The sequence below is a fragment of the Notamacropus eugenii genome, chromosome 5 (genome assembly GCF_028372415.1).
Source record: "Notamacropus eugenii isolate mMacEug1 chromosome 5, mMacEug1.pri_v2, whole genome shotgun sequence".
Lineage (NCBI taxonomy): Eukaryota > Metazoa > Chordata > Mammalia > Diprotodontia > Macropodidae > Notamacropus > Notamacropus eugenii.
This window is the reverse complement of record NC_092876.1, coordinates 200,088,116-200,114,265: the sequence shown is the minus strand read 5'-3', so window position 1 is coordinate 200,114,265 and position 26,150 is coordinate 200,088,116. Positions and strand designations below refer to the sequence as shown.

Sequence of the window (26,150 nt, the reverse complement as noted above, 5' to 3'; positions counted from 1 at the left end):
GCAGGAATTCCAACTCAGGTCTTCCTGGCTCCAAACCCTTGGGAGTTAGTTTAATTCTGTCAATCAAAGCTAATCTACTAAGAAGGATATATCTACATACACCCAAAAAAAAAAAAAAAGTAAAAACTATAAAGTTAATGGAACTAGAAAGACCAAATTACCATGCTACCATGAAAAGAAATAGTCCATTTAACTTTATGTCTAAAGTAGATGATTTCCTAACTCTGGATTACTGCATTTGTCTAACCCTCCCAAATTGCTAATATAGTTTTAACATTCCTTACATTTAAAAAAAAAAAGTATCATATAAGTCCTCTCATTTTGTAAGCCATAAACCATAAAAGGAAAGTTTCAAATTGGAAGCTCTTACAAAGAAATCTTAACAACATGGCTTCTGGGTTTACACATTTACTATTTCCAATTTTTTACTACTTGGAATAATCCTTTAGAAGTGTTATTTACTAGCTTCCTATCCTTTTAATCAATACTAAGCCCTCTTCCAGGTTTTCTCCTGAAGGTTTAACATTAGCATTTCAATTTCCTTTACCTTAGATGGGTTATATCTTCCGAGAGTTTCTAAGAGCTTTGGAATGTGTATCCTTGTTTCTTCTTCACAGAAGAAAATCCATGATGAGTTTCTGCTAAATGATGTGGAAAAACTAAGAAGAAATAGTTAATAATAAGCTCTACTCCAAATTGGATTTATCATAAAACCACAAAGTTGTGTGTAAAAAGTGGAAGAAATGGAAGATCGGGATGATGAGAGCCCTATTTTCCTCATATATTTTTCCTTTCCTCAGACAATGGTCCAAAGAGGAATCATATCAGCTCTTCAAATTCACTTTCCCATAAAAATCCCTCAGAAAGAAGATAAGAGAATGTTCACATACTCAATTTTGGAGTTTGTTTGAAGTCAATAGCGTTTGTAATTTAATGCTGTGACAGTAAACTTTCCATGGCTGAAACCCCTTACCTTCTCTCCCCTTCCCTTTCACCAATTCTGAAAGTGAAAAGAATACCTAGCAAGCTCCTGGCAAAGTGGGGATATCAGTAATTTAGAAAGATTTTTTGATACATACTGCGGTAATAATGGAAGTATGGTCCATGATCCTTCATGCTTATCCAGAAGATGAACAAGAAGAACTCTGGGGAGCTCCTAAAATACAATAAAGTAAAATCAAGCAACAAATAAACAAGAGAGAAATAAGTCAAAACATATGATGACTACAATATTAAGTACCCACTTAATTTAAAAAACAAACATTTCTCAAGAAAATCGATTTTAACGTCTCATAGGTTGGATCAAAGTCCCTTCTCTTCTCCCCAGGGTCTACAGGAAATGAGCATTCTACAATCAAATGTGGGTTAATCGAATTGCTCTCCATCCGAGCAATGAAACATTAACTAAGCATCTCCAATTGGTGATTCTTCTAAACTAGAATCCAAGATAGATAGGGCTGTGAAACAGGAAGAGCCACAGAAGGAAGGGTTCCCAAGGATTATAGCTAGACAAGAATTAATACTACATAGAGAGAGAAAAATTCTTTCAAGGAAGTGAAAGTTCAAAGTATTCTCAAAGCATATATACATAAGGAAAATATGTATAAATTCACCTCATAGACTAATAAATCAACACAAATATTCAGACAGGGAGGTAGCTAATTTGGGGGTAATACAGGGGACAAGTACTCTACGTAGGATTTCTAAATGCTATGCATTCATAGAGAAACAGTAATTGTTATCAAGTAACACACACCTGTAGCCAGAAGACTACAGATATCCATTTCAACTGCATTAATATTGATTTGGGACACATAACACAATTCTCCTCTAAGTAACTATAGAAAGAGAGTAAAAATCTTATCATAAAACCTAAAGCAGACTGTTTCATTCCTGGCATTCTTCAGCCCTCCCAATACACTTTATTGCCACAAGTTTTATACAGGATATAAAAACGTTCTCCTAATCGTCATAGACATCCAGTTTTAGCAGGCACATCATCATTACAGAACTACTGGGATTATCAATTCAACCTTGCAGGCTGTATACTTTGAATTATTTTCAGCAGAAAAGGTTGACTGACAAAATTGGAGATTTCAAAAGTAAATGAGGCTTGTTTCTTTGTTCTACAAGGCAGTTACTTCAGTATTGCTGCACAAATTAACATGAGATTGGTCAAAGATTAAGATGAATCAGCATTAAAGGAGGTCTAAGAAAGAAAAAGAAAGAGATGAACCAATCCTTCCAACTCTTCCCTCTTCCTAACTTTCCTGCTACTGTCAAAAGTGACCCCCTTAATAAAAGGATTTGTTCCGTCAAGTTTGGATTCAGTCAAAGGGCGACTCTTGAGGACTTAGAGGGCCACGTCTAACTTACATTCATAGAGCCTCCCAATTACCGAGGCTCACAATCTGGGGGTCGTCTTCCATTCCTCACTTTCTCTCACCTACCCCATATCCAATTAATCATCAAGTCTTTCATTTAAACCTGTGTAATATCTCTTGTGTATGCCTCATTCTCCCCTCTATTACTGTAACCTCTCTGGTGCACCTGGACTCTTGAAATAGCCTGCTGCTAGGTCTCCCTCAAGTCTCAAGTCTCTCTCCACTCCATCTATCCTTCCCTCCAATCAACTATCAAATTGATTTCCCTAAAACACAGGTCTGACTGTATCTCACCCCCTTGTTCAAGAAACTCCAATGACTTACTATTACCTCCAGAACTAATTAGAAAATCCTATGTTTGGCTCTTAAAGCCCTTTATAACCTGGCATTTCTCACTTTTCCATACTTCTTAAGTCTTATGCCCCTCTATGTATTCTGTGAATCAGTGATACTGCCCTTGTTCCTAAATTAAAACTGTCTTTCAAGTCTGATACATTTTTCCTTCTTCATTTCTACTTCCTGGTTTCCCCAGTTTCCTTCAAATCTTAGACAAAGCCCTACCTTCTGCAAGAAGCCATTTCTTAGTGCTCCTGCATCTTATAAAGGTTATAAGCCTCCAAGTGGGAAAAGACAGACAGCACCAGCATCTGATGCTCCCCAGTAGGGGCCTGCAAGTGGTCATGAACAGAGGATGGCTGTTTTTGGTTCAGTTGTATCTAGTTTTTTCTGCTTTTACATAAAGGAGTCTTGAAGATGGCTTCAACCCTGTAAATTTCAGGTCAGAAGAAAAAGATGCCAGAGATTCTGGACCTGGACTCCAAATCAGTGCTTACCAGCCACTGACCCTGACGTACCAGTACAGTCCTGAGAAGTGATTGGCTTGGCCCAACCTAGTAGCAGATCACCCTACTGAGACATGTCCTGCAGGAAAGGAGCTATGTACCAGTGTTTATATGATATATATGAAATTTTTGTACTTTTGTTTTTGCTATATCTTTTCAGTAAATATCCCTTTTAAAAGACAATTGATTTTACCTAGTTAAATTGATAATGGAGTACTAATCAATGGTATCAATAATATTGAGGAAATATTAACTGGCAATTAATATTGAAAATAATACACTGGAAAGGGTGCTCAAGCTAAGAACATTAGAGCAATAGTTCCCAATATGTTTTTTATTCCATGAACCACTTTCAACAACAATTTTAAAATGTAAATGATTTGTGGAGGTTATGAATTTCCAGGGTAATTTGACATACTAATAATAAACTTTTAGATTTATTATCTAAGTGTTTTTATAATAACTATTAAAAAACTTTCCCCCAAAAGACCCAAATTAAAATGTACATTTATGTAATTAAAATTAAAGAATATAAAATTTTATTCTACCTAAAATTAAAACAATAACAAATATTTTATACGGAACAGCTGTAAGAATTAAATGAAGCAATCCAGCAAGACCTTATATGCTTACTATCATCAGCTAGAGTTCATGTTCAATTTCTTATTTTACAAGTTTTGTCAAATAATAATATTTTAATGAAATAAGTTACAACTTGTAAGCTGTTTCACATAATAGAACAATCAATTTTATTTCAATTTTGGACAGTTTTATTTGAACAAAGGTTTATAATATTTGGCTCAATGTCAAACAAAGATGTCTTCAATCTGGTGCTTCACTGAATTTATTGCTGTATTTTGATTTAAAACAAGAATAAAATGAAAATGCTCGGTCACATAAATATGTGGTAAAACAAAACAAAACAAAACAAAACAAAAAAAACCAAGCTCTCTTGCTTGAAAGACAGAACCTGAGCAAATATACACAGGTAGAAGAAGGAATATTGAGTTTGGAGACTAGCAAGTCACCTGGGGGACTGTGGTGAAGGGAAATGATATGAAATAAGACTAGAAAGATCAGTTGAAGCCAGATTGTGGAGAGTCAAGCTTAATGTATATATTAAGGGTTGCTAGGTGGTGCAGTAGATGGAGCACTGGAGCTGGAATCAGAAAGACTCATCTTCCTGAGTTCATATTTGGTCACAGATTTGTGAATCTGGGCAAGTCACTTCACCTGTTTGCCTCAGTTTCCTCATCTGTAAAACAAGCTGGAGAAGGAAAAGGCAAACTACTCCAGTATCTTTGCCAAGAAAACCCCAAATAAAGTCACAAAGAGTTGAAAATGAGTGAACAACAACAAACGTATATGTTAACCTAAGGGCAAAGGAGAGAGGCTAGAGATTTTTGAACAGAGGAGTAACCTGCCATCTTACAGAGGTTATTTTGGAAGGAGCTTAGTAATACTTTATAGAATATGAGCCCATAAGGCCTTTAAGAATTCACCTCCAGACAAATATGAAGCACCAAAACATCTCAGATCATGGCAAACTGTCTTGATAATTACATCACAAAGTCTGAGAACATCAATAATGAATCACACTTCCTCCTTTCTACAGCACACAGGTGAGTATAGATACAGAATGTGTATTGGTTGTTCTCCATAGGTGAGTTAGTTTTACTTAATTGTTTTTCTTTTTTTTCTTTCTTTTTTTTTTTTTTTTTTTTTTTTTTTTGGTAAAAATAGTTCTGTTGAGAGGGAGCAGGCATTGGGAAGTAAAGGTAGTAGTAAAAAGGCATCAGTAAAACATTTTTTAAGAGTGAAAATATAAGTACTAGGGACAAACAAATCATACTAGCTTTGGCATCCACCACTCACACAAAAACTATTTTAAGCTTTATTTTAAAACCACATAAATAGAAATGACTCACTATCAATCAAGAAGGCACATGTAGATTGACCCCTGCTTCCCTAAACATATTCAAACAAGAATGTTGTTAGCATCTTTCCTGTAAATTCTCTCTCCCCTTACAACACTACCGCCCTAGTTCAGGCATTCATTATCTCTTGCCTGAACTACTGCAACTGACTTCCAATTAGTGTCTCTGCCAAATGTTTCTTCCCACCCCAATCCATGCTTTGCTGAGCCACCAAAGTGATTTTTTTCTCTACCATATCACACTCCCTATTTCCTTACTAAACTCTAGTTGTTTCCTATTTATTACTTCCAGGATCAAATATAAAATCATCTGGCATTTAAATTCCTTTACAACCTGGCTCCTTCTTATATTTCCCTTCTTTTAACATACTATTCAGCTCCATGAATACAGTGTAGCCATAGTAGTGGTACATGCAATACTCCATCTTCAGTCTCTCCTCTGCATGCCAGTGTTAAGGCTGATCTCTGAGGCCTGGAATGCTCTCCATCCTCAACTTGGCTTCTCAAGATCTCTGACTCACTTCAATATTCAGCTCAAACCTCCTGCAGGAAGCCTTTCCTCACTCCTCCCTCCCACCCCAAATGTCTTCCCCTACCCTCTAAGAGTACTTTCCATATACTCTGGATGTATCTTGTGTATGGCTATATCTATTTTCTTGGTAACCCTAGCAGTCAGCAAGGTGCTTGAGCATAGTAAGTACCTAAATCAATGCCAGCTGATTGTGTGAGTGGTACCTAAGGAGGGAAAACTGAGGAATCTCACTTATCAAGGATATATATATATACATACATACAAGGATATATATACATATCCTATATATACTTATATAGGAAATAAAGATTTTGACATATTTTTTAAATGGAAATAGGTGAAAGAGATCATAAGCATGCCATCAAAAAACTCCAAATCTTATGTTTTCAGAAACAAATTCAAAAATGAAAAGCACTAAAATGAGCTTTCTTAGAATTTCACACTTGTACTGACTTTTAAAACCAATCAACAATTATTAATTGGCCCTATATCATGTGCTCAGAACTTTTCTTCCAAGTGCTTATAACCCATAAGGAATGAAACTTCCATTATTTCTATTTGGATTGTTGATCACGCACTGCTTTTCAATAGCCTCTCAAATCTTGGCTCCCACATCACCCTTCTTGACAGAGGGGCCTCTTGAGGTCTTTCCCATTTTCTTTTGGGTTACATGACCCTGACAAAGTCATTCAGAACCAAACCTCCTAAACTGAGTGTATGGACAAAGCTAAGGAACAACTCTACTCTAGTGAAAAAGAAGTTGTGAATGGAACCTAATGGGAATTACTTTCTTATGTGGTTCAAATTGATTCTGAAAGTAATTACAAAGGTAGTACATACCATCCATATTCTGAAGGACATCTATTTGAATTATGGCATGTCAAAGTAAAGTTTCATGAATGCTTAGAGATCATCTAATTCAATTGCCTTGTTTTCCAGAGGAGGAGGAGGATTAAGGGACTTGTCTAAGTTTAGAATGCTTAGTGATGCCCCCTTTTGTGTTCTGTCTTCCCTCACTAGATTGTAAGCTCCCTTAGAGCAGGCACTGCCCTTCTTTCTCATATTTGTACCCTCAACACTTAACACAGTGCCTGTCATACAACAGGCATTTAATCAATGTTTATGGTCTGACTGAAAACAGTGTTCTTTCCTCCTGAGGACTCTATCAACCTCTTCTGTAGTTACTTGTGGCCAGCACATAAAACTGGGGGAAACACACACACACCTCTCTCTCCTCAACCCTCTCTCCTCAACTCTCTCTCTCTCTCTCCCTCTCTCTCTCTCTCTCTCTCTCTCTCTCTCTCTCTCTCTCTCTCTCCCTCTCTCTCTCTCTCTCTCTCTCTCTCTCTCTCTCTCTCTCCCTCTCCCTCTCTCTCTCTCTCTCTCTCTCTCCCCATTTACCTCTAGGGTGGGGCCTGAAGCTGTTCTATCCTCTGGAAAGAGAGCTCCCACTTTCGACTTCTACTCTTGCCCCTTTCAGCCTCAGGCTTTGGTGTCTTTGAAGTTCATATCTGAGCAGCTAAATTACCACAGGGACACAGATTATCACAACACAACAGTCAGACTTGCCCAGGGCCAAATGCTATTAGCACCGAAGGTAAATACCTAGCCCTATTCCCTTGGATTTTCTACTAATGGATTCCCTTGGATTTTCTACTAATGGCGTATGAATGTCTTAATTTGAAACATTTCTATTCTGACTCACAATCAACTAGTTCCCTAGAAGGAAGGATCAGAAAGAAATCAGAAGAGACAGGGTCTCAGCTGCTAGGATATCACTTAGAAGAAAAAGTAATTCTGTGGGCCTGGTAACCTGAAGAAAGATGAATATTTCCTCAGTGATAAGTTTAACAAACCACTTCAGAAGACTGATTTTGCTTTTAACTCTAGGTAACAACACTGAAAGTATAACAGAAATTGAAACAGTGAGTTGGAAGAGGGGTAACGCACCATAAATCACTTCGGATGGTCTTCTGAGGGCTTTTTCGAAGCATTTTATTTGTGGTTGTGTAATCATTTTTCAGTTGCATCTCACTCTCCATGACCCCATTTGGGGTTATCTTGACAAAGATACCAGAGTGGTTTGCCATTTCCTTCTCCAACTCATTTTACAGATGAGGAAACTGAGGCCAGCGGGGTTAAATTACTTGCCCTGCATGACAAAGCTAGTAAATGTCTGAGGCTGAATTTGAACTCAGACCTGGTGCTCTATCCACTGAGCCACTGACTGCCTCAAAAGCACTTTAAATCCCTGATTAATTCTCAACACACACAAGGGATAGTAGGGCAAGTTTATTTCCCTTTTTCAAAAACAGAGATGGAAGCATGAGCAAGTTTGAAACAATTAGAGTTTGCTTATGCGTAACACTTAAATGTTCATCTCAGCATCACAGAGTCACAGTTCCATGGCTGGCTCTTAGAGGGCATTTATTTCAAACCCCTTATTTTAGATAAAGTGCTTCAAACTATTACTCACTTAGTTGGCTCAGATGAATAACTTTTTATATGCTGACTGCATAAATCTAGTATTAAATATTTTAGAGATGTTATGCAATATACTTTCAGGAAATATAATATAATATATATAATATAATATAATACATATAATATATAATATAATAATAATAGCATTTATATAGTGCTTAAGATTCGCAAAGCACTTTACAAATATTTCGTCTGATCCTCACAATCCTGGGAGGTGGGTGCTATTATCATCCCCATGTTATAGATGAGGAAACTGAGAAACAGAGAGATTAAGTGACTTGCTCAGGGTCACACAGCTATTTAAGTGTCTGAGCCCAAATTTGAACGCAGGTCTTCCTTACTCCAAGGCCAGTCCCCTGTGCATACCACCTCACTGTCCCTAATGAACTCTAAGAGACTCTTTTTAAATCTCATGTTTGGGAAAAGAATAGCTAATGTACAAAATAAATTCAGATAAAATACATCTGTTTGTGTTACCCCAAACACCATAATGTAATTTCAGGAGATGAAGAATACTGTCATGAACCTTCTTCAAAACTAATGCTCTCAGTATATAACTTTATTGTAACTGGATGAATGCTCTTCAAATAGTTTCTTACAAAAATGTTTTTGAAACTGGTCTCCTCACAAAAAAATCCATTTCTGGACTTCAGGAATTTTCACTCTGTCCCCCAACATTGGAATTCTCTCCCTTCTCACTTCTACCTCCTGGCTTCTTTCCCAAGCTTCTTCAAATCTCAGCTAAAATCCCACCCTCTGCAAGAAGCCCTTCCTGATCCTGACCTCCCTCCTACCCACTTAATGCTCATGTCTGACCTCTAAAATTACCTTCGATTAACCCTGTGTAGAGATATCTTGCATGTACATAGTTAGATGCATCATGGTATCTCTCCCAATAAATTGAGAGGTCTTTGAGAACAGGGACTATTTTCTGTTTGTTTTACCTTTTTTGTATGCCCAGTGCTTAGCATAGTTTTTGACACAAGTAGGTGTTTAATAAATGCTTTCTGACTGATATTCCTTTCTAAGTTGCACTCTGGACTGTTGGGACTGGAAGCTCAATTCCGTGTGGACGGTCTCGGGCGGGTAAAAGTGGGACTTCTAAATCTTAGAGTCTTACGAGGCCCTCCATGAACAGCGGGGGTTCGAGAAGGTCAGACTGAGCTAGCTCGGCTAGCTCGGGTATTTCCGCCTCTCCCCCGGAGATACCTGATGGGTGGAGTCTCCCTGCCCTCGAGGTCGTCCCGGATTGGAGCACACCTAGTTACCTAACAGCACGGTATTGAGATGCAAACTGTGTGGCTGAAGATTAAGTAGGATTGAGGAAGCCAGAAAGCTCTCTCTTAGCACGTGTGGAGCCAAAGAGAAAAGTAGGGCTCCGCTTCTTTTCTTTCCTCTCTCCCCTCCCCCTCTCTCCCCGCTTGTACTTCTACTTCCAATCCCTTAAGCTTAGCCTCCTTAGGAAATCTCCCCCTCTTCCTCCTAAGGAAGACCCCCCTGCATTTGTAACCCGGACCCTGAAATAAAGCTCAACCCCTGTTTGACTCTGGAACGTCCTTTCTCTCATACGTTTATCCGGTTTGGCCAACCGAAGACCTGGGACAGGTAAGAAAGACTCGGGTAGCCCAATACAGGCCTCTAGGCTTGGCACTGGACTTTCTCTACCATGCCCTAGAAACCTTTTCATCCCTGAAGCTGACTCCTGGTATAAAATTCACACAGAAGTACCATCCAGCCCTTGGGCTTCTTCCTCTGACTGGATAACTGCTCTCAGAACCTCCAAATTTATAGAAGGAACTGAGGTATCTTTGGCAGCTAGCCTTTATACATTGTCTTCTCCCATTAGAATATAAGCTCCTTGAGGCCAGGGGCTGTTATTCTTTCAGACGGTATTCCTAGTATTTAGCATAGTGCCAGGAACACACTAATAGCTTAGTAAATTCTTGATGACCATTTGACTTTTGCATTTCACATCCTCCCTACACACCAACATATGCAATATAGTAATATGGCTCCTCAGAATGAAGTTATTCTATAACTGATGTCCTTTAACAAGCCGCAGATTAGTGAATTATGCTCATGCTTTTTATTTTCAACGCAAAAGCGTTAATGGAAGGGTTAGGTAAGAAAGAGGTAACTGAACCATCTCAATGTGTCTGTTTAAACCCAACTTCTGTTTGTGTGGCTCTTTCATTCAATAAACTTTTTGTCTTTGAATGTCGGAACTAGATGAAATCTTCTAACATCACCTAATGGTTAGGTCATAATCCTTTCATTTTCCATGTGAGAACACAAATTTGCTGAGTGACAGTCACCGGTTAGTGGGCCTCAAAGGAAAATGTCACAGTCAAAGATTAATATGGACACATAAGATGTATGGTTAATTTATTTTTGCTTAATTTGAAGATCTTTCCCACCCACTAATAGGCCCATGTAACCTGCTTAAATTACATTGAAGCCTAAGTCACATGTGGAGGGAAGAGCTTGCTGAATGGGTGAAACAGGAAGAAAAAAGCAGAGCTGGAAGGAAGTTGGTGAGAGCAGTTAGAGCTGAGGAGAGAGGACACAGGCGGGCACAGCTAGTCTTTTGAGTGTTTGCTTGTGGGAAGGGCCTAGCAAAGGCAGGAGGAGGCTTGGGAATGGAGCTGTCTTCTGCAGCGCTAATGTGTACTGACTTCTTGGCTACTATGACGGATTTGGCATTCTGGTTTCTAAATAAATATTTTTCTTCTGCCTTCTATATGGAAAGTCTGTTATACTTTGCCGTTCAGAACTACACTGGCATATTCATAGTTGCTGTCAGTACTGTGAATATTGCTTTGGTGATACATCTGGCATCACAAATAGGATTGCAGGATATAAAATTTCTATTTGGAGGCAGAAGGTCTTTAGAGGAAAAAATGGATATCCCAGGAGGGGAAGATTTACCTTATTCCTCCCTAGCAAGGGAATAAGCTAAAAGGGTTAAAGCACAGGGTCTGGTGAAAACTGAAAACTGAGGTTATGGGAGGGAGAACCTAAAGATTTGGAAAGATGTTTGCAGGGAATACCAATAAAACCAGAGAAATAACTGGCAGGGGTGTGTGGGAGAGGCTGGATTTCATTAACAGGTTACTGTATTATGTGTAAAAGCAGACATAAGATGTTGAAAGAAAAAGTTCAAATGGAAAAAAGTTTGCTAGTTTGCATGGGAATTCTCAGTGTTTGGGCTCTCCTTTAAAAGAGCAAGCTGGTAGGTCACAGGTAGAAGAAAAAGTTATTCATTTAGCTCAGGAGAGGAAGCGTGCATGCATCTTTTGTAGAGACCCAGTCTAGTTGCCATGGCAATGACTGCCAGGAGAGTATGTGGGAAGAAAATGTAACAAAGTCAGAGGAGGAAAATGAAACAATGCTAGAGGGGGAGGCTTCTCAGGCAGAAGCATGCCCAATACTAAGATGAAAACAGGAGAACCAGAGGGAAAACACAGTGTTTAGGGAGATAAGAGAGGATTTTACTCAGCAGGAGGTCACAGATATTTTGAGTCTGTTCACCCAAAGGATAGGAGAATCATTAATAGCTTGGATGGTGAGAATCAGTGATGCAGGGGCTGGAGGAGTATCTCTCGATGACATGGATATATCAGAATCTTTTTGTACAGGAAGATTTTAGAGATTACAATATGTAAGGAGGTAACAACATGACTAATCTGTTAGCTTTGGCTGTAGAAGGATACAGTAAGCAGTATCCTACTGATTCTATGTTGCCTAGTGAAGATAGATCCTGGCATTCAGTTAGAGACTGTCTGAGAAAGTTAAAGGAGGAGGTAAGACTGCCATAATGATGAGAAATGCAGAAGCATACTATGATACCCCCTTTACAATTTCCCATAGGAATATAATAGTGAAGATGGCTCCTCCTGCTTCAGGCACCTAGTTCTGACTCTAATAATTGGGGAAATAGGGCACCCTCTTTTGGAAGTGCTGGACAAGATTTCAGTTAAGTGACTTAGGGGACTGGGGAAAAGAAAACTTTCTCAAGAGAGAAGAGTAAACAGCCAGTGGATTCAAAGTCTGAATAGAGAAGAAAATAATTTTACTGTTCTATAGGAACAAGGCTAGATTTTGGAAGAATAGATGGTATTCCAACTAATGAACTATACAAAATGTACTGAGAAAAGGGGCTTGATACTAGATGGAACAGAGAAGTACAAACTGCCACTACAGATCCTTCTGAACTTTTGTATCCAAGTTTTTCACACCTTCTGAGAGAACAGGAAATTGACCCAGGAAATAGGAAATCTGAGCCCCAGCTCAGATTAAAGAAATACACAGATGGGATTACAGACCCCTATCAGTCTGACCATATTTTGGAAAAACAAATCAAATACTGTTAACTAGGGCATTAATAGATACTGAGGCAGAGGCTTCCTTTATATATGGAAACCCTGATAAGTTTAAACATGTAACTCCTATTACCATCATAGGACTAAGAGAGGCTGAAATATCAGTCAGATAAATCAAACTAATGATGAAAATTGGATAATTACCTAAGAAAGAATATACCATGGTAATTGTACCCATTCTTGAATTTGTCATTGGAATAAATATATTGAGAGGTACAACTTTAAATTTACTTGAGAGATATCAATTTGAAGTAAGGTAGTGTTAGGATTTGGCTTTCTTGTGTCTCAATAAACGTTTTTCTTCTGTCTTCTATATGGAGAGTCTGTTATCCTTTGCAATTCAGAACTATACTGGCATATTCCTAGTTGTCCTCAGTGCTGTGAATATTGCCTTGGCGATACATATGAATAGTAAGGAAAACCAACTAAATGAACCAGGATCCAATATATCCTACAGTCAATTGTTTATCTGTCTTTTGGAATTAAAGTCTTTTATTTTCATGACTGTCCTTAATGCTTATTAATAAAGAAGAAAGTTTTAATTTAGCAAGTATATAGAAAGTGCAGAGGAGAAAATTTTAGTCAATACTATGCCATTCTATTAGTCTACTATTAAAGCATGAGGTCTTATTCAAGTTACCAAATGATTCTACTATGCAACTAATTTTTAAACAAACTTTAATTCATGAGTTACCAAATAGTTCTATTCAGAGGATAGCAGGTTTTTAGACACTCTGGGTCTATTTGCCTCAGTCCTTCATCTGTAAAATGAGCTAGAGATGGAAATGGCAAACCACTCTAGTATCTTTGTCAAGAAAATACCACCTGGGATCAGAAAGAGTTGGACACCACTGAAATGGATCAATAAAAACTCTTCAAGATACAATAGAAAAAACATGGCTCTTAAGAATCAGTTCTGACTGACACTTACCAAAGATGTGACTGACATTGGCTAACCTAACTTAAGCCCTCTGTACTCTAGTGTCTTCGTTTGTTTGGGAAAAAAAAAGGCTAATACTATTGAAATGGGAATTGCTATATCTGGTGAAAGGTAGCCCATTTGATGTCATTGTTAAGCCCTGGTGAACACCATCACAGTTTATATCTTCAAAATGCCAAGAGAATAAAAATGAAGAAATACCAGTATTCTCGTTTTTATTTTTAAAAAATGAAGAAAAAAGACATCAACAGGTTAAACAAGGAAACACAAAGTGATGTGATTTGGAAAGCCAGATTTGGAACTTAACAGCTGAGCATTTAATATACTGTACATTTCTTCCCTTCTGCTTGAGATGGTTCTGAATTGCCTAAGTCATTCTGCAGCTGGCTACAATTGACTAAACTAATTATATATCCATACTCTGTGCTCCTGACTACTGCACATTGTTAACAGTCTTTTTCCTTGTGTTTGTAACTTCTCCATTTACCCTCTAAAGTCCAACAGTCAAGAATAAGTTTATTTTCTGTTTAAATTCCAGACAGTCTGGCTGCTGAATTAATAAATATTAAGTATTGATAAATATTTACAATAAGTTGTTAATATAATTTATATTACATATTCATAATTTACAATACATAATGTATATATACACACACATACGTACACATATAAAAATATACGTTTATTGGTTTGATTTTGTTATTCAGTCAGTGGTGTTTTTTGCCCAACATTTGTTCAATATTGTATATAATGGATCAATTTTCTGCAAGGATGAGTCCAGTTTCAAGATTGATTCTAGCTGAAATAGAACAGTTCTATAATTCTGATGCACACTCAAGTTCTTGACCCAAAACATACAATGAAAGTTAACATCTGTTTAATGTTAAAATTTCCTCATCATTTAATAAGAGGCAGATTCTCCCAGGGGGTTGGTATAGATCTTCATAATATGCTGTTTCTAACTTATTTCTGACATTTATTAGTTGTCATTATTGACACGTTTCTTTAAGACAAGCATGTTGTTAACAAAAAATATAGACTTGAGGTAACTGATGCTATACAAGAGAAAAGACCTTCAGACATTTTCTTTAATTACTGATGCCTTTTTTAAACATCTTGCTATTCTTGAATTCTTTTCCTAGCACTAGAAAATTTTTACCTTATTGCATTTTTATTTTAAGTTTTGAGTCTCGACTCTATGAGATACTAGTTTCTAGTCTGTAAAACTGTCCTACTTAATAGGGTTGTTGTAAGGATCAACTAAGATGATAAGTGGAAGGTTCATTATAACCAACATTCCGGCTCTTGATCTCATCATTCAGTCAAAACAGTTCTCTCCAAAGTAACCAAAGATCTCTTCGCTGCCAAATCTAATGGCCTTTTCTAAGTTCTCATCCTTCTTGACCTCTCTGCAGTCAGACCCTGTTGATCATCATCTTCTCCATGATACCATCTTCTCTTTAGGTTTCTCCTGGTTCTTCTGTCTGACCTCTCCTTCTCAATCTCCTTTGTTGCCTCAAGCCTCTGTGTTTGGTTGGCCCTTTTCTCTTCTCCTTTTATACTATTTCATTTCTCAACTCCCAGGGATTCAATTATCTATGTGGATGATTCTCATATCTACTTATTCTGCTGCCCTGTGTGATACTGATCTCTAGACTTGCATTTTCAATTACCCATTAGACATCTCATAATGGATGTCCTATAGACATCCTAAATTCAACATACCCCAAACTGAACTCATTATTCATCTACCCCCAAACCCTTTCCCCTTATCCTAACTTCCCTATCACTGTTGAAGGCACCACCATCCTCTCCCAGTCACCCAAGAGCCACATTCTAGTTGCCATTCTTGACTCTTCATTCTCTCTCATGCATTTTCCTCTTCCCTGCCCCGATCCAATCTGTTGCCTCTCTAATTGAAGTATACCAGTAAATGCTTAACAAACAGCTCTCCAAAAAAAAAAAAAGTACACATGATACACTTGTAAGATTTTTTTCTCAAAGTGTTCACAATTTAATTAAGAAGACAATATGCAAACAATATGTAAAAGACACATACAATGTAAAAGTTGTAAAAAAAAATAGAAGGTGGTTAGGGTAGTGACAATGAGATGAAGGAAGTGGAGAAGAGAGGACAGATTTGAGAGATAACGGGAAAAGATGTGGAAATAGATTAACAGGATTTGGCAACTGATTAGATATGGGAGCAGGATACTGAAGTACAAGGAAAAATCAAATGACTGATTTTTTGAGTCTGGTAACTGGAAGAATGGTGTAGGTATTAGAGGAAACAAGGATGCTGAGAGGACAAGTTTATGGGGGCTAATAAATAAACTCCCAACATGAGCTCTCAGAAGAATATCCAAGGGAAAATGCCTTATGGCAGTGATTCTAAACCTTTTCTTGTGTTAGAGTCTTTCCTTGAAGATTATCTCCAATTTATCCTGTCTATATCTTTTTTGTACATAGTTTGCATATTTTTTCATCCATGGGACTATGAGCTCCTTCAGAGAAACTACTGTTCTTTGCCTCTCTTTGTACCCTCAAGGTTTAGTTTGATCCTTGGTACATAGTAGGCACTTAATCATTGCTTGTTGGTTTGACTTGACTTGATATGGAACCCTTTGGTTTTCTGGTGAAGTCTGTGAATCCCTTCTCAGAATAATGTTTTTAATTGCATGAAACAAAATACATGTAATTATAAAAGAAGTCAACTAAACAAAAATAAAGAGGTAAATTTTCCCCTATCCATGTTTATGGACCCCTGAAATTTATTTACAGATTCCATGACCACCTTATCCTTTAGATATTTGAAAAATTTGGAACTTGGATACAGGTTAGAAGTCAGGGGTAGTAAGAAATATTTGGGAATAATACAAAGAAAAATTGAGGCCATGGAGTTGGAAGATTAAATATGTTCATAAAGAATATAAGAATATAACATATACTGTATCACTTTTTAAAGTCTAAACACTAGACAATCAACAAAACGTAAATCAAGCCCCATTTGTAGCATTTGCCAATTTCTAAAGTGTAAGTGCTCATGCTGAAAACTTAACAAGTTACCCTGTGCCTGCAGAAGCTGGCTCCAGCACACTACTGCTCACATCCATCTTCTCCCCTCTGACATTGCCACCACCCAGGTCCAGGCCCTTCTTACCCCATGGGCGGACTGTTGCAATAGCCTTCTGGTTGGACTCCCTGCCTCAAGTCTTTCCCCACTCCATTCCATTCTCCACTCAGCTAATCTTCCCAAAATGCAGATATGACCGTGTCACCCTCCCCATCCCCATTCAATAAACTTCATTGGTTCCTTATCACCTCCACGATCAAATATAAATTCCTCTATTTGGTGTTCAAAATTCCTTTATAATCTGGCCCCCTCCAACCTTTCTAGTCTTCTAACATCTTGTCCTTCCCCCACCCATGATCACCCCCCCCACTCATTCTGAGACCTTGCCCCCCTTGATTTTACATCTCACAAGACATTCCATCTACAGACGATGGGCATTTTCACTGGATATCTGCCCTGCCTGGAATACTTCATTTTCACCTCCTGACTTCCTTGACTTCTTTCAAGTCGCAGATAAAATCTGACCTTCATCAAGAAGCCTTTTCTGATGCCCTTTATGCTAGTACCTTCCCTCTGTTGATTATCTCCAAACTTTATATGTGTGTGTGTATGTATGTATACACACATACATAAATACATGTGTGCACATATGCATATGCATGTGTATACATATGTGTGTATATAGGTATACGTGTGCATATGTATACATATATATTGTTTGTCCTTTATTTTCAGAAGACTGCTAACATTATAGGTGATGACTTGTGTATGAACTGAATTTAAGTGAAGTAGAGTTGCACAAAGTCATCAGCCTCACTCTCTCTTCAAGACATCCAAGTCCAGTGGCAAGACAAAAGTCAGGATGACTGGTGATGTCTGGGATGCAGTGGATGACCTTGGCACCTTCCATATCTGACCAAGCTCTAAACAGTGCTCCACAACTCCTGCTTCAGCTACCTGACCACTGGAACAAATTGTTTTCATCCACCTGTTCCACTGGAGGAAGTCTTCACATGCTTTAGGCTAGACATACACCCCCCAATTCATGAAAGGTTTGAGGACCATAGGTTAACTTCAATCTGGTTTAGCCTGTCTGAGAGACTAGGGGTGTGGCTGCTGTGCAAGCTTCAGCTCTTTGGAGCCACAGGTGAGCACTGGGTGCCAGGTAGACACCAAAGGTGAATGAGCAGCCCTGAAAAGGGCTCAGCAGCCCTCACACCAGAGGTCCCCGAACATCCTGAACATTTTCTTTGTACATAATTGCTTGCATATTGTCTTCCCCATTCAGCTGTGAGCTCCTTGAGAGCAAGGCCTCTGTTTTGCCTTTCTTCAAATCCTTAGCACTTAAGGTAGTGTCTGGCATATAAGAGAATTTAATAAATGTTTATTAACTAAATGAATACCACAAAGCAGTATACATGTTTCTATTTTTCCCTACTAAGTAGAACTACCGTATGAAGAAATTTCACTTCAGGTCAACTATAAAAAATGTAGTTTTGTTAGCAGAATTTGTTCAGTAATAATGTTTCTACTAAAATATTTTTTTAAAACTTCACATTTGTATGCCACTTTGCATACATAGATATGAGATGCATAATAACCCCTTTGAGGTAGTCACTACCAAAATATTATCATCCTATTCTTACAGATTAGAAAAATGAGATTCATAAAGGTCTGTGATCTGCCTATGGTCACACAGCTAAAGAGGCACAGAGGTGGTGTTTGAACTCAAGTCTTTCAAACTCTCAAGTCTTATACTTTGCTTACTATATTACCCAAGTATTTATTGAGTATCTACTATGTATACAACCCTAGGACAGGTAATATGCTATTTTAATGATAATGATCACAAACTTTAACAAGACTATAACTTATTACTTTTATCTAATTTCAAGTATTGGAATAAATCCTGCAAGAAGAAAAACACTCAAATTAAAAGAATGGAAGAGAGGGGGAAAAGAATCTAGAATTCCTTGCTTGTATGGAGTTTATGCACTTTCATGAAAGTATGTCTACAGTCTAAAATGGAAGAAAAAAATGGAAGGGGAAACAGATGTTTTTAACAAAAGGAGGGAAACATACAGTAATGAGTAAAAATGAGAAGCATAAAAAATGTGTTTCATTTTGGTAAGAATGAGACACAGTGCCTTAGAATGGCAATTCTAATGCTTAGATAAAACATGTACTAAGAAACAATTATGTAAATGGGAGATGAGAATTCTTGCAGCTAAAAGAAACTGCTCTGTTGTAAAAATAGGTGACTAGTTTCTTCCTCAGAACATAAAATTGAAGTGATCATTTTACATTGCTAAGCAAGCTAACATTTAATTTTTACTGCCTTTAGCAAGGTAAGTTTCCTGTGTTATAGGAGGTCTTAATGGGCTTGTTCTCCCAATTTTTGATGCAAATTATTTTTGATTAATGAATAAAGCAGGTATTATGCTTATCTACTTTGGAATCACTTTGCACTGACAAATACAATTTGGCCTGATTTTGGAATTAATGAAAGAATTCTCTCAACATATTCTCAGATGAGCTGCTTGGAGTATGGAGTCAAATGAAACTCTCTAAAGGACCAATACTCAACGAGGCCTACCAAAGTGTTCTGTCTATAGCTACTGAAGCCACTGTTCTCATGGCAAATAATCTACTTGATAAGCTTCTGAAAAGAGAGAGGGGGAGTAAAAATAGAGGGGAATAGAAGTATATTACTTCCCTGGATGAAAACCCTCCATATCTGTTCAAGCCATAATGAGAATTTCAAACAAATATGTCGAACTGGTGACTTCAATTAACCTTCTAAAAAGAGCAGTTGTTTAGGTAAGAATTCTGAGGCCAAATTGGCTTGTTCAGTTGGCATAGAATTGTTACCAATTTGTCAAAAAACTATCAAAATTAAGATGTATCTCTTTTCCATCATTCACTACCAATGGGGAATCTTTCAGAAATTCTTATGCACCTAATTACTTTCACCTAACAAGAAAAGTTAAGAAGAAAAATGAAAAGGGATGCAACAGTGAGTCACACTCATTACTATTAACCTTTCACTGGGAGACCTCCTACAGCTTTCCAGTTGCCAAGAAGTAATAAAAATAGAATATGGGAGGCAATCTGATTCTGCATGGCTTTTCTTCAGTCTGAAGAGTTCTGTTACCTTGTCATACTACCAGATAGTAATGAGCTACTAAACTGATGAGCCAAGACTTGACATTGCACTGTCCCTGAAAGATTCTTTTGTTTAAAATTTCCTGAGACTAGGTACAAAGGGTAACCTCATTAGTCAGGATGTAATTGGGCCAGGTGTTTGGACAAAGGTCATTCATATCACATGGAAAAAAAGAACAAAGTTAGACATAGCCACTCAATGTCAAAAGCTTCGGGTTAGTTTATTTTTTCTTCTCAAGCAGCTGTACATTCTCCTTTGGATAGCTTTCTTCATAAAAATGTGATACAACCTCTGTTTTCACATGTTCCAACCAAACCTCTGAGAAGCCTCCCCTGAATCTAGCTAAGTACACACACACACGTATGCATGCATGCACACACGCACATACACACATACACACAGAGTTTGTTGGATGCACAAGAAGTTTACATATAATGGTCCATGGTTACCCCCACATCTCAGTTTTGTCAGTAAAGGCTAATAATGCAAAACAATGCCTGATTCCCTAAAACCTACCTCTGTTTTCTCCAAGTACTCTCTCTACCCTGAATTACTTCTCCTCTGCCTCCAAACCAAAATTGATACTTAAGCCAAACATGACCCTCATTCTGTGTTAATATTACCCTATTTATTCCTTTAAGTCACAGGTTCTAAACCTAGGGGGAACCCATTGATAGATAGCAGGAGGTGCCTGAACTTGGATGGGAAAAAATACATCTTCATTTTTAATTACCTCTAAATGAAGTTTAGCATTTCCCTGAATTAATTAAAAATATCATTCTCATAAAAGGTCCATTAGGCTTCCCCAAAATTGCCAATGGGGTCCACCACACCAAAAAAAATATTAAGAATCCTGGTTTTGACCCTGATTTATGGGGGGGAGAAGGCATTCTGGACCAGTGATTCCATTCCTATAGGAAATTTCCTCTACAAATATATCTATCAAGACCTGCAATGCAGCTTATATAATCTTAGAGAGAGCATTTCAGGGCACTGAGATTTTAAGTGACTTACCAAGGGTCCCATACTCAGTATTGGTCAGAAGCAAGACCTGAATATTAATAACACTAGCTAATGTTTATATACAACCTAGTATGTGCCGGGTACCATATTAAGCACTTTAAAAATATCTCACCTAAACCTCACAACAACCTAATATTATTATCCTAATTTTACAGATGAGGGAACTGAGGCAAACTGAGGTTAAGTAACTTGCCCTGGTTGTTGTTGAGTCATTTTTCAGTAGTGTCTGACTCTTCATGACCCCATTTGGAGTTCATTGGCGAAGATACTGGAGTAGTTTGCCACTTCCTTCTCCAGTTTATTTTACAGATGAGGAAACTGAGGCAAACAGGATTAAGTGACTTGCCCAGGGTCACACAGCTAGTAAGTCTGAGGGCAGATTTGAACTCAGGAAGATGAATATTAATAACTCCAAGCCAGGTGTTCTATCCATTGCACCCCTAGCTGCCGACTTACCCTGGGTTACATAACTATTACATGTCTGAGGCTGCATTTGAACTCAGGTCTTCTTGATTCCAAGTCCAGAACTCTTTCCGATGTGCCACCTACCTGCCCTAAGTCTTTCTGACTAGAGTGTACTACTCTAGGCCAAGCTTAAGGTTCTCAAAATGGCAAACCACCCTCATATATTGTGTTCTATCTTTTCTCCCCCAGCCCACAAACATGAGCATGGCTGCCTAAAATTCCTTGATCTTGATCCTCCTTGGACCAGAGCAGTGGTTTTCATATTTGTTGGCCATAATGCTCCAAACTCATTATTTACTCTATGTTTAAGTTGGGTCCAGATGAGAAGTTTTATAAGGCTGAAGGAAAAATTGTATCACATCACAGGAGAGACCTTTGGCTACTAGTTTGACAAATCTTAAAGAAGTATCTACCATCTCACAGGGAGCTTCTGAACCCCAGTATAACACAAAAGAAGCGCTTTCTGTATTATTGGGGTGAGGATAAACAGGTTTAATATAACCACTAAAACATGAAAATTCTTATAAAAAAACTGACATTAGAAGCTTTTCAAAGTTCAAATAAAAAGAGCCAAGATTCATGTTGAATCTACTTTAAATACTCTAATAAAACATATTCCTACAGCAATATACAGTTTACAAAGTGACTTCCCACAAACATAGTAAAGCTTGGGCTGTGGGAATATTTCTTCTAGGATGTGTCCGCATGGATACACCCAAACAATGGCTCTTCCCATCCACCTCTCTTCAGGACTTTAAAGCTGCTATCCTACCCTGGAACATTTAACCATGCCTGTGGTCTTCTCAACCTCAAATATCCCTCTGTAAGACCTTCCCTTTTCTTTCATTGGTGTAGAGTCTCCATTTTGAAGAGAGGCTCAGGCCAGCCCCCAACTCTAATCACCCTAGTTTCTGAACTTTCAAATCATGCTCCTGCTGGGTACCTTCATTCCCCACCTCCCATTAGAAAGTAAACTCCTTGAGGACAGAGACTGTCTTTTTTTATCTAGTTGTGTCTCTGGTACATAGTAAGTACTCCCTCCCTCCTGGAGCAGTGCCCAAGAGAATTATGGGGATCAAAGGAAATGGAGTGGGTCTTCCTGAACATTCTTTGGGGACTCCATAATTTGAATCAGTCTGATTTGCACAGTCAGCATACATTCCCACCACTGTTAGCTGGTGCCACATGTACACAATAAGACATTTAAAGAAACATAAGATCTCTCTCCATTACTTCTAACCTCAGAAAGTGCACTGAGGAACAACAAATATCAACTTTATTCTAGTCTCTTAATCTTTTTTGGACTCCAAGTGTGACATCAAACATACTCACTAATCCTCCTCTAACCGAAGTTGTCATCTGAACATCTGATAATCACACTATCTATGTATTCATCCAAGTCAAATGCCAAAATTTTGCCTAGAACAGGGACAAGAAGAACCTCCTGGCACTCCCTAGCTAACTCCATCTGACTTTTCTTTAAGATTGTAGATTCAGAGAGGGAAAAAGACTTGGGGTTATTTAGTCCAAACTCTTTTTACAAATGAGGAACTAAGAGAAATCAACTAACTTGCCCAAGGTTATACAGGTGTGATCAGGATTTGCCCTGACTTCAAAATTTCATTCCACTTTACCACTCTGTCCTCCCTTTCCTGCCTTTTAACGTTTATAGTAACCCCCATATGACTTTATAATTTTAAGTATGTTCCTTTGGGTCTTAAATGGGCTTAGAATTATGTATTTGTTCTCTTATATTTTTTTTCCCCAGAGTAAGAACATCTTCTCTTCATAAACATCATTTGTAGGTTCTTAAAAAAATACTGAATAAATCATAGGCACAGTTTGAATTCATATTGTGTGACTAATTGTCTATTACTTCATAACTTAATACTGCTGGGTAGGCATAAACTTTGTCTCTGCAAACAGATTACAAATTCCTTCAGGAGGAAAGTATCACTTTGAAAGCTCTGCTCCAACATAGTCCTTGGCACACAGTGGTCAGTCAAGACATGTTCTTAACTTAGATTACTGTCTATGGAGGAGTTATGGGAAAACATGGTCAAGAATTACACTGGCTCATAAGGTATAGAAGCATTGCTCTTTCTCTTGGTGGAGAGACAGGCCACACTGATGAGATCATAGCTTCTTCAAAGCAAGATTTGTTGTATGACCACAATTACAGGCCTCTTACCCTGACCTCTTAATTCATTCTTTACTTTCAGAAAATGGCTACAGGAAATAACAAACCACAATGAACAAAATTTTTCAGAAAAGGAAGAAAGGTAAATTGCATCATCTCTCTACTTTGTTCAGAGTATTACAACCAATTATGGACAGAACCTTCCTTTAGGCACTAGTCTTTGTAGCCATGTTATAAGGATAGAATACATTTGTGCTTTTAATCAGAGAGCATTTTAGCTCCTTACGGCAAAGGAGAAGAAGGTAATAGCTTGCCAAGGCAATGAGGGTAGATGGAAGCTGATGAGGAATCACAGAAACAACAACATTTCTACATCCTTGAATGCTAGCAGATTCTTATATTCAAAGACAACTTAACAAGGTCAGTGAAAACACTGAGCAGTAGCAAACTTCTGGAACTAGTTTCAGCTGTTCAAAGTTCCTTTTGCCATCTAAAAATGCAGTTAGCAGTATACAATGTTTATATATAATTTCTTAGCATCAGGCATACCCCCAGTATCAAACACCAATTCATTTCTCTACTACCAGGTGAATTTGAAATATAAAAAGTCATTCTGATTTTTTTTTAAATGCATTGTTTAGAATGGTTCTCAATGTGTAGGGATCCCTGGAGGTCTTAGTATCCTTTTAGGGCATCTCCAAAGTCAAAATCATTTTTATAATAATACTAAAATGGTAAATGTTAATAGATATAACCCACATAAACAAAAATACTAGCGGGCGACATCCTCAATAATGTTTGAGCGTAAAGGGATTCTGAGACCAAAAAGCTTGAGTACCCTTAGCTTAAAGTATTGAGTGAATGGAGAGTTAGGGGAGCCTGTATTCTGGTTTAATCCTGTTCATTCACTAGCTGCATGACTTATGTGAATCATTTAAACTGTTTGGGTCTCAAAATCACCTTTATAATAATAAGGGGAGGGGAGGGGGGGGGTTAGACTGCATTTTCTCTATAGTCTTATCTCTAATATTCTAAGAGTCATTAAAAATTTAGACCTGTCTGCCAAAAGTAAATCCACCAGTTTTCTAAGTACCTCTGAGTAAATTAAGAATATCCTATCATAACTGTTTAAATCCTTATACTGGACTTTCTTGTTAGGAAACAATTTTAGAATTAAAACAGTCATTAAAGCAAAGGATAAAGAACTAGTTAATATTTAAAAGTGGTAGCCTTATCATTAAGTCCTAGTCCCATTCACTAGCATAGAAATTAAATGCTGAGGGGAGAGGGATAAAGGGGGAAAGGGAGTAGCAATAAATTATTATTGTTCAATAATAAGCAGGAATTACATTTCTTTAAATTTTAAAAACCAATATTGCCACCTAGTGGTAATCTGAATTTCAAAATACAATTAAGCAAATTACAAGCAATAATTTTTAAATGCAAAGGGCTAGATATATTCTGCATTTTGTATGCAAAGAGCACCTAGGAGAAATCATTATAAATTATCAATCCCATTTAAACAAATAGACTGCTTTCTAAGTTAACGATAAAAATTTTAAAAAAACTAGTAATATACTAAATACTATAAATACATACCCAAATTCTTGACTAATTATAGTGGCCTTTGATATATGGTGTAAAAATTCACTTTGCTATATAAGAAACTGTTAGAAAGCAAAATAAATTAAAGAGCTAATTTAGAATCTGCTTTTTGCAACCATTTGTAATTATCCTGAGAATAATCTATCAAAAACATTGATTGGGCATTCCCTACCTACTAGAGAGGGAACACAGCCCAGGGTATAAAGAGCTGGTGGCCTTAGAGTCAAAAAAGACTGGGATGTGTCATATACTGACATATATTGAGGTGATCCTTCTGTAAGTCTCTTAATCTCTCTTCTCTCAGGCTACTTAACAGCCTAAGGTTATTAAATGGTAAAGGAGTTGCAGATTTGAATGAAGCAAAAGGTGTCTCCACACAGGAAGGTCAAGAGACTGACAAAATTGCAAATTTGAGCCCAAAAATGAATAAAAAGGAAATGAATTGTGTGTTGGTTTCTGTGGGGAATAAAAAGAGGTTCAATCACTAGGCTAGAGGCATGTAAAAAGTCATCAGAAATTCAAGGCAACAAAACAAGTGACAAGTCAGCAGCTCGGAGAATCATTGTAGGTTGAGGTGGTAGGGAAAGGGGATTAAACGGATGGGTAGGTTCTACATAAATGGAAATGATGGAAAAGAGAATTTTAAGGTATATAAATGGCAACAGAAATGGTGTGGAGATGGGAAGTACAAATGGTATACTCAAGGGACAATAAATATTTCAGTTAAAGATAAGTCTTTGGTCCATAAGCAAAAGTTAAGAAGTTAAGAGAAAAACATTAGAAAATAATTCAGAGGTTTATTTCTAAATTATCTTAGAGAATTACTTGCCTTTATTTTTGGCTCATATCTGATTTTTCTAGTAATAGCAAGTATCGTCATTTATGTAGCAATTTATGCACACATTCTCTTTTAGGTTTATTTTTATTTAGGTTCATTAATCCCCATTGTACAGATGAAGCAAGTGAGGCTCCCAAAGGATAAGCAACTTACTTCTTGTCACATGGCAAATGAGTGTCAGGGGCAAGATGTGAACTCAGGACTTCAGGACTCCAGATCCAATACGCTGTCCACTAAGCCACCCTACCAGAACTCAAGTCAAAACTATTCTTTACCCTTTCCCCCAATTTGCACTTTCAAACAGCAGTTCTATTTAGGATGCAACAAGGTGTAGAAGAAA

The 26,150-nt window shown here is 37.6% G+C and overlaps 1 protein-coding gene across 1 annotated transcript in view; it reads right to left on the bottom strand.

Moving 5' to 3' along the window:
- Positions 1-26,150, bottom strand: part of B3GLCT (beta 3-glucosyltransferase) — a 121,871-nt gene that overhangs the window by 50,843 nt on the left and 44,878 nt on the right. The window contains exons 5-6 of the mRNA XM_072611860.1: positions 1,080-1,156; positions 548-659 (exon numbers count right to left, since the gene is read on the bottom strand). Of these exons, the coding sequence (XP_072467961.1) occupies positions 548-659; positions 1,080-1,156 (189 nt within the window). The remainder of the gene's footprint in view (positions 1-547; positions 660-1,079; positions 1,157-26,150) is intronic.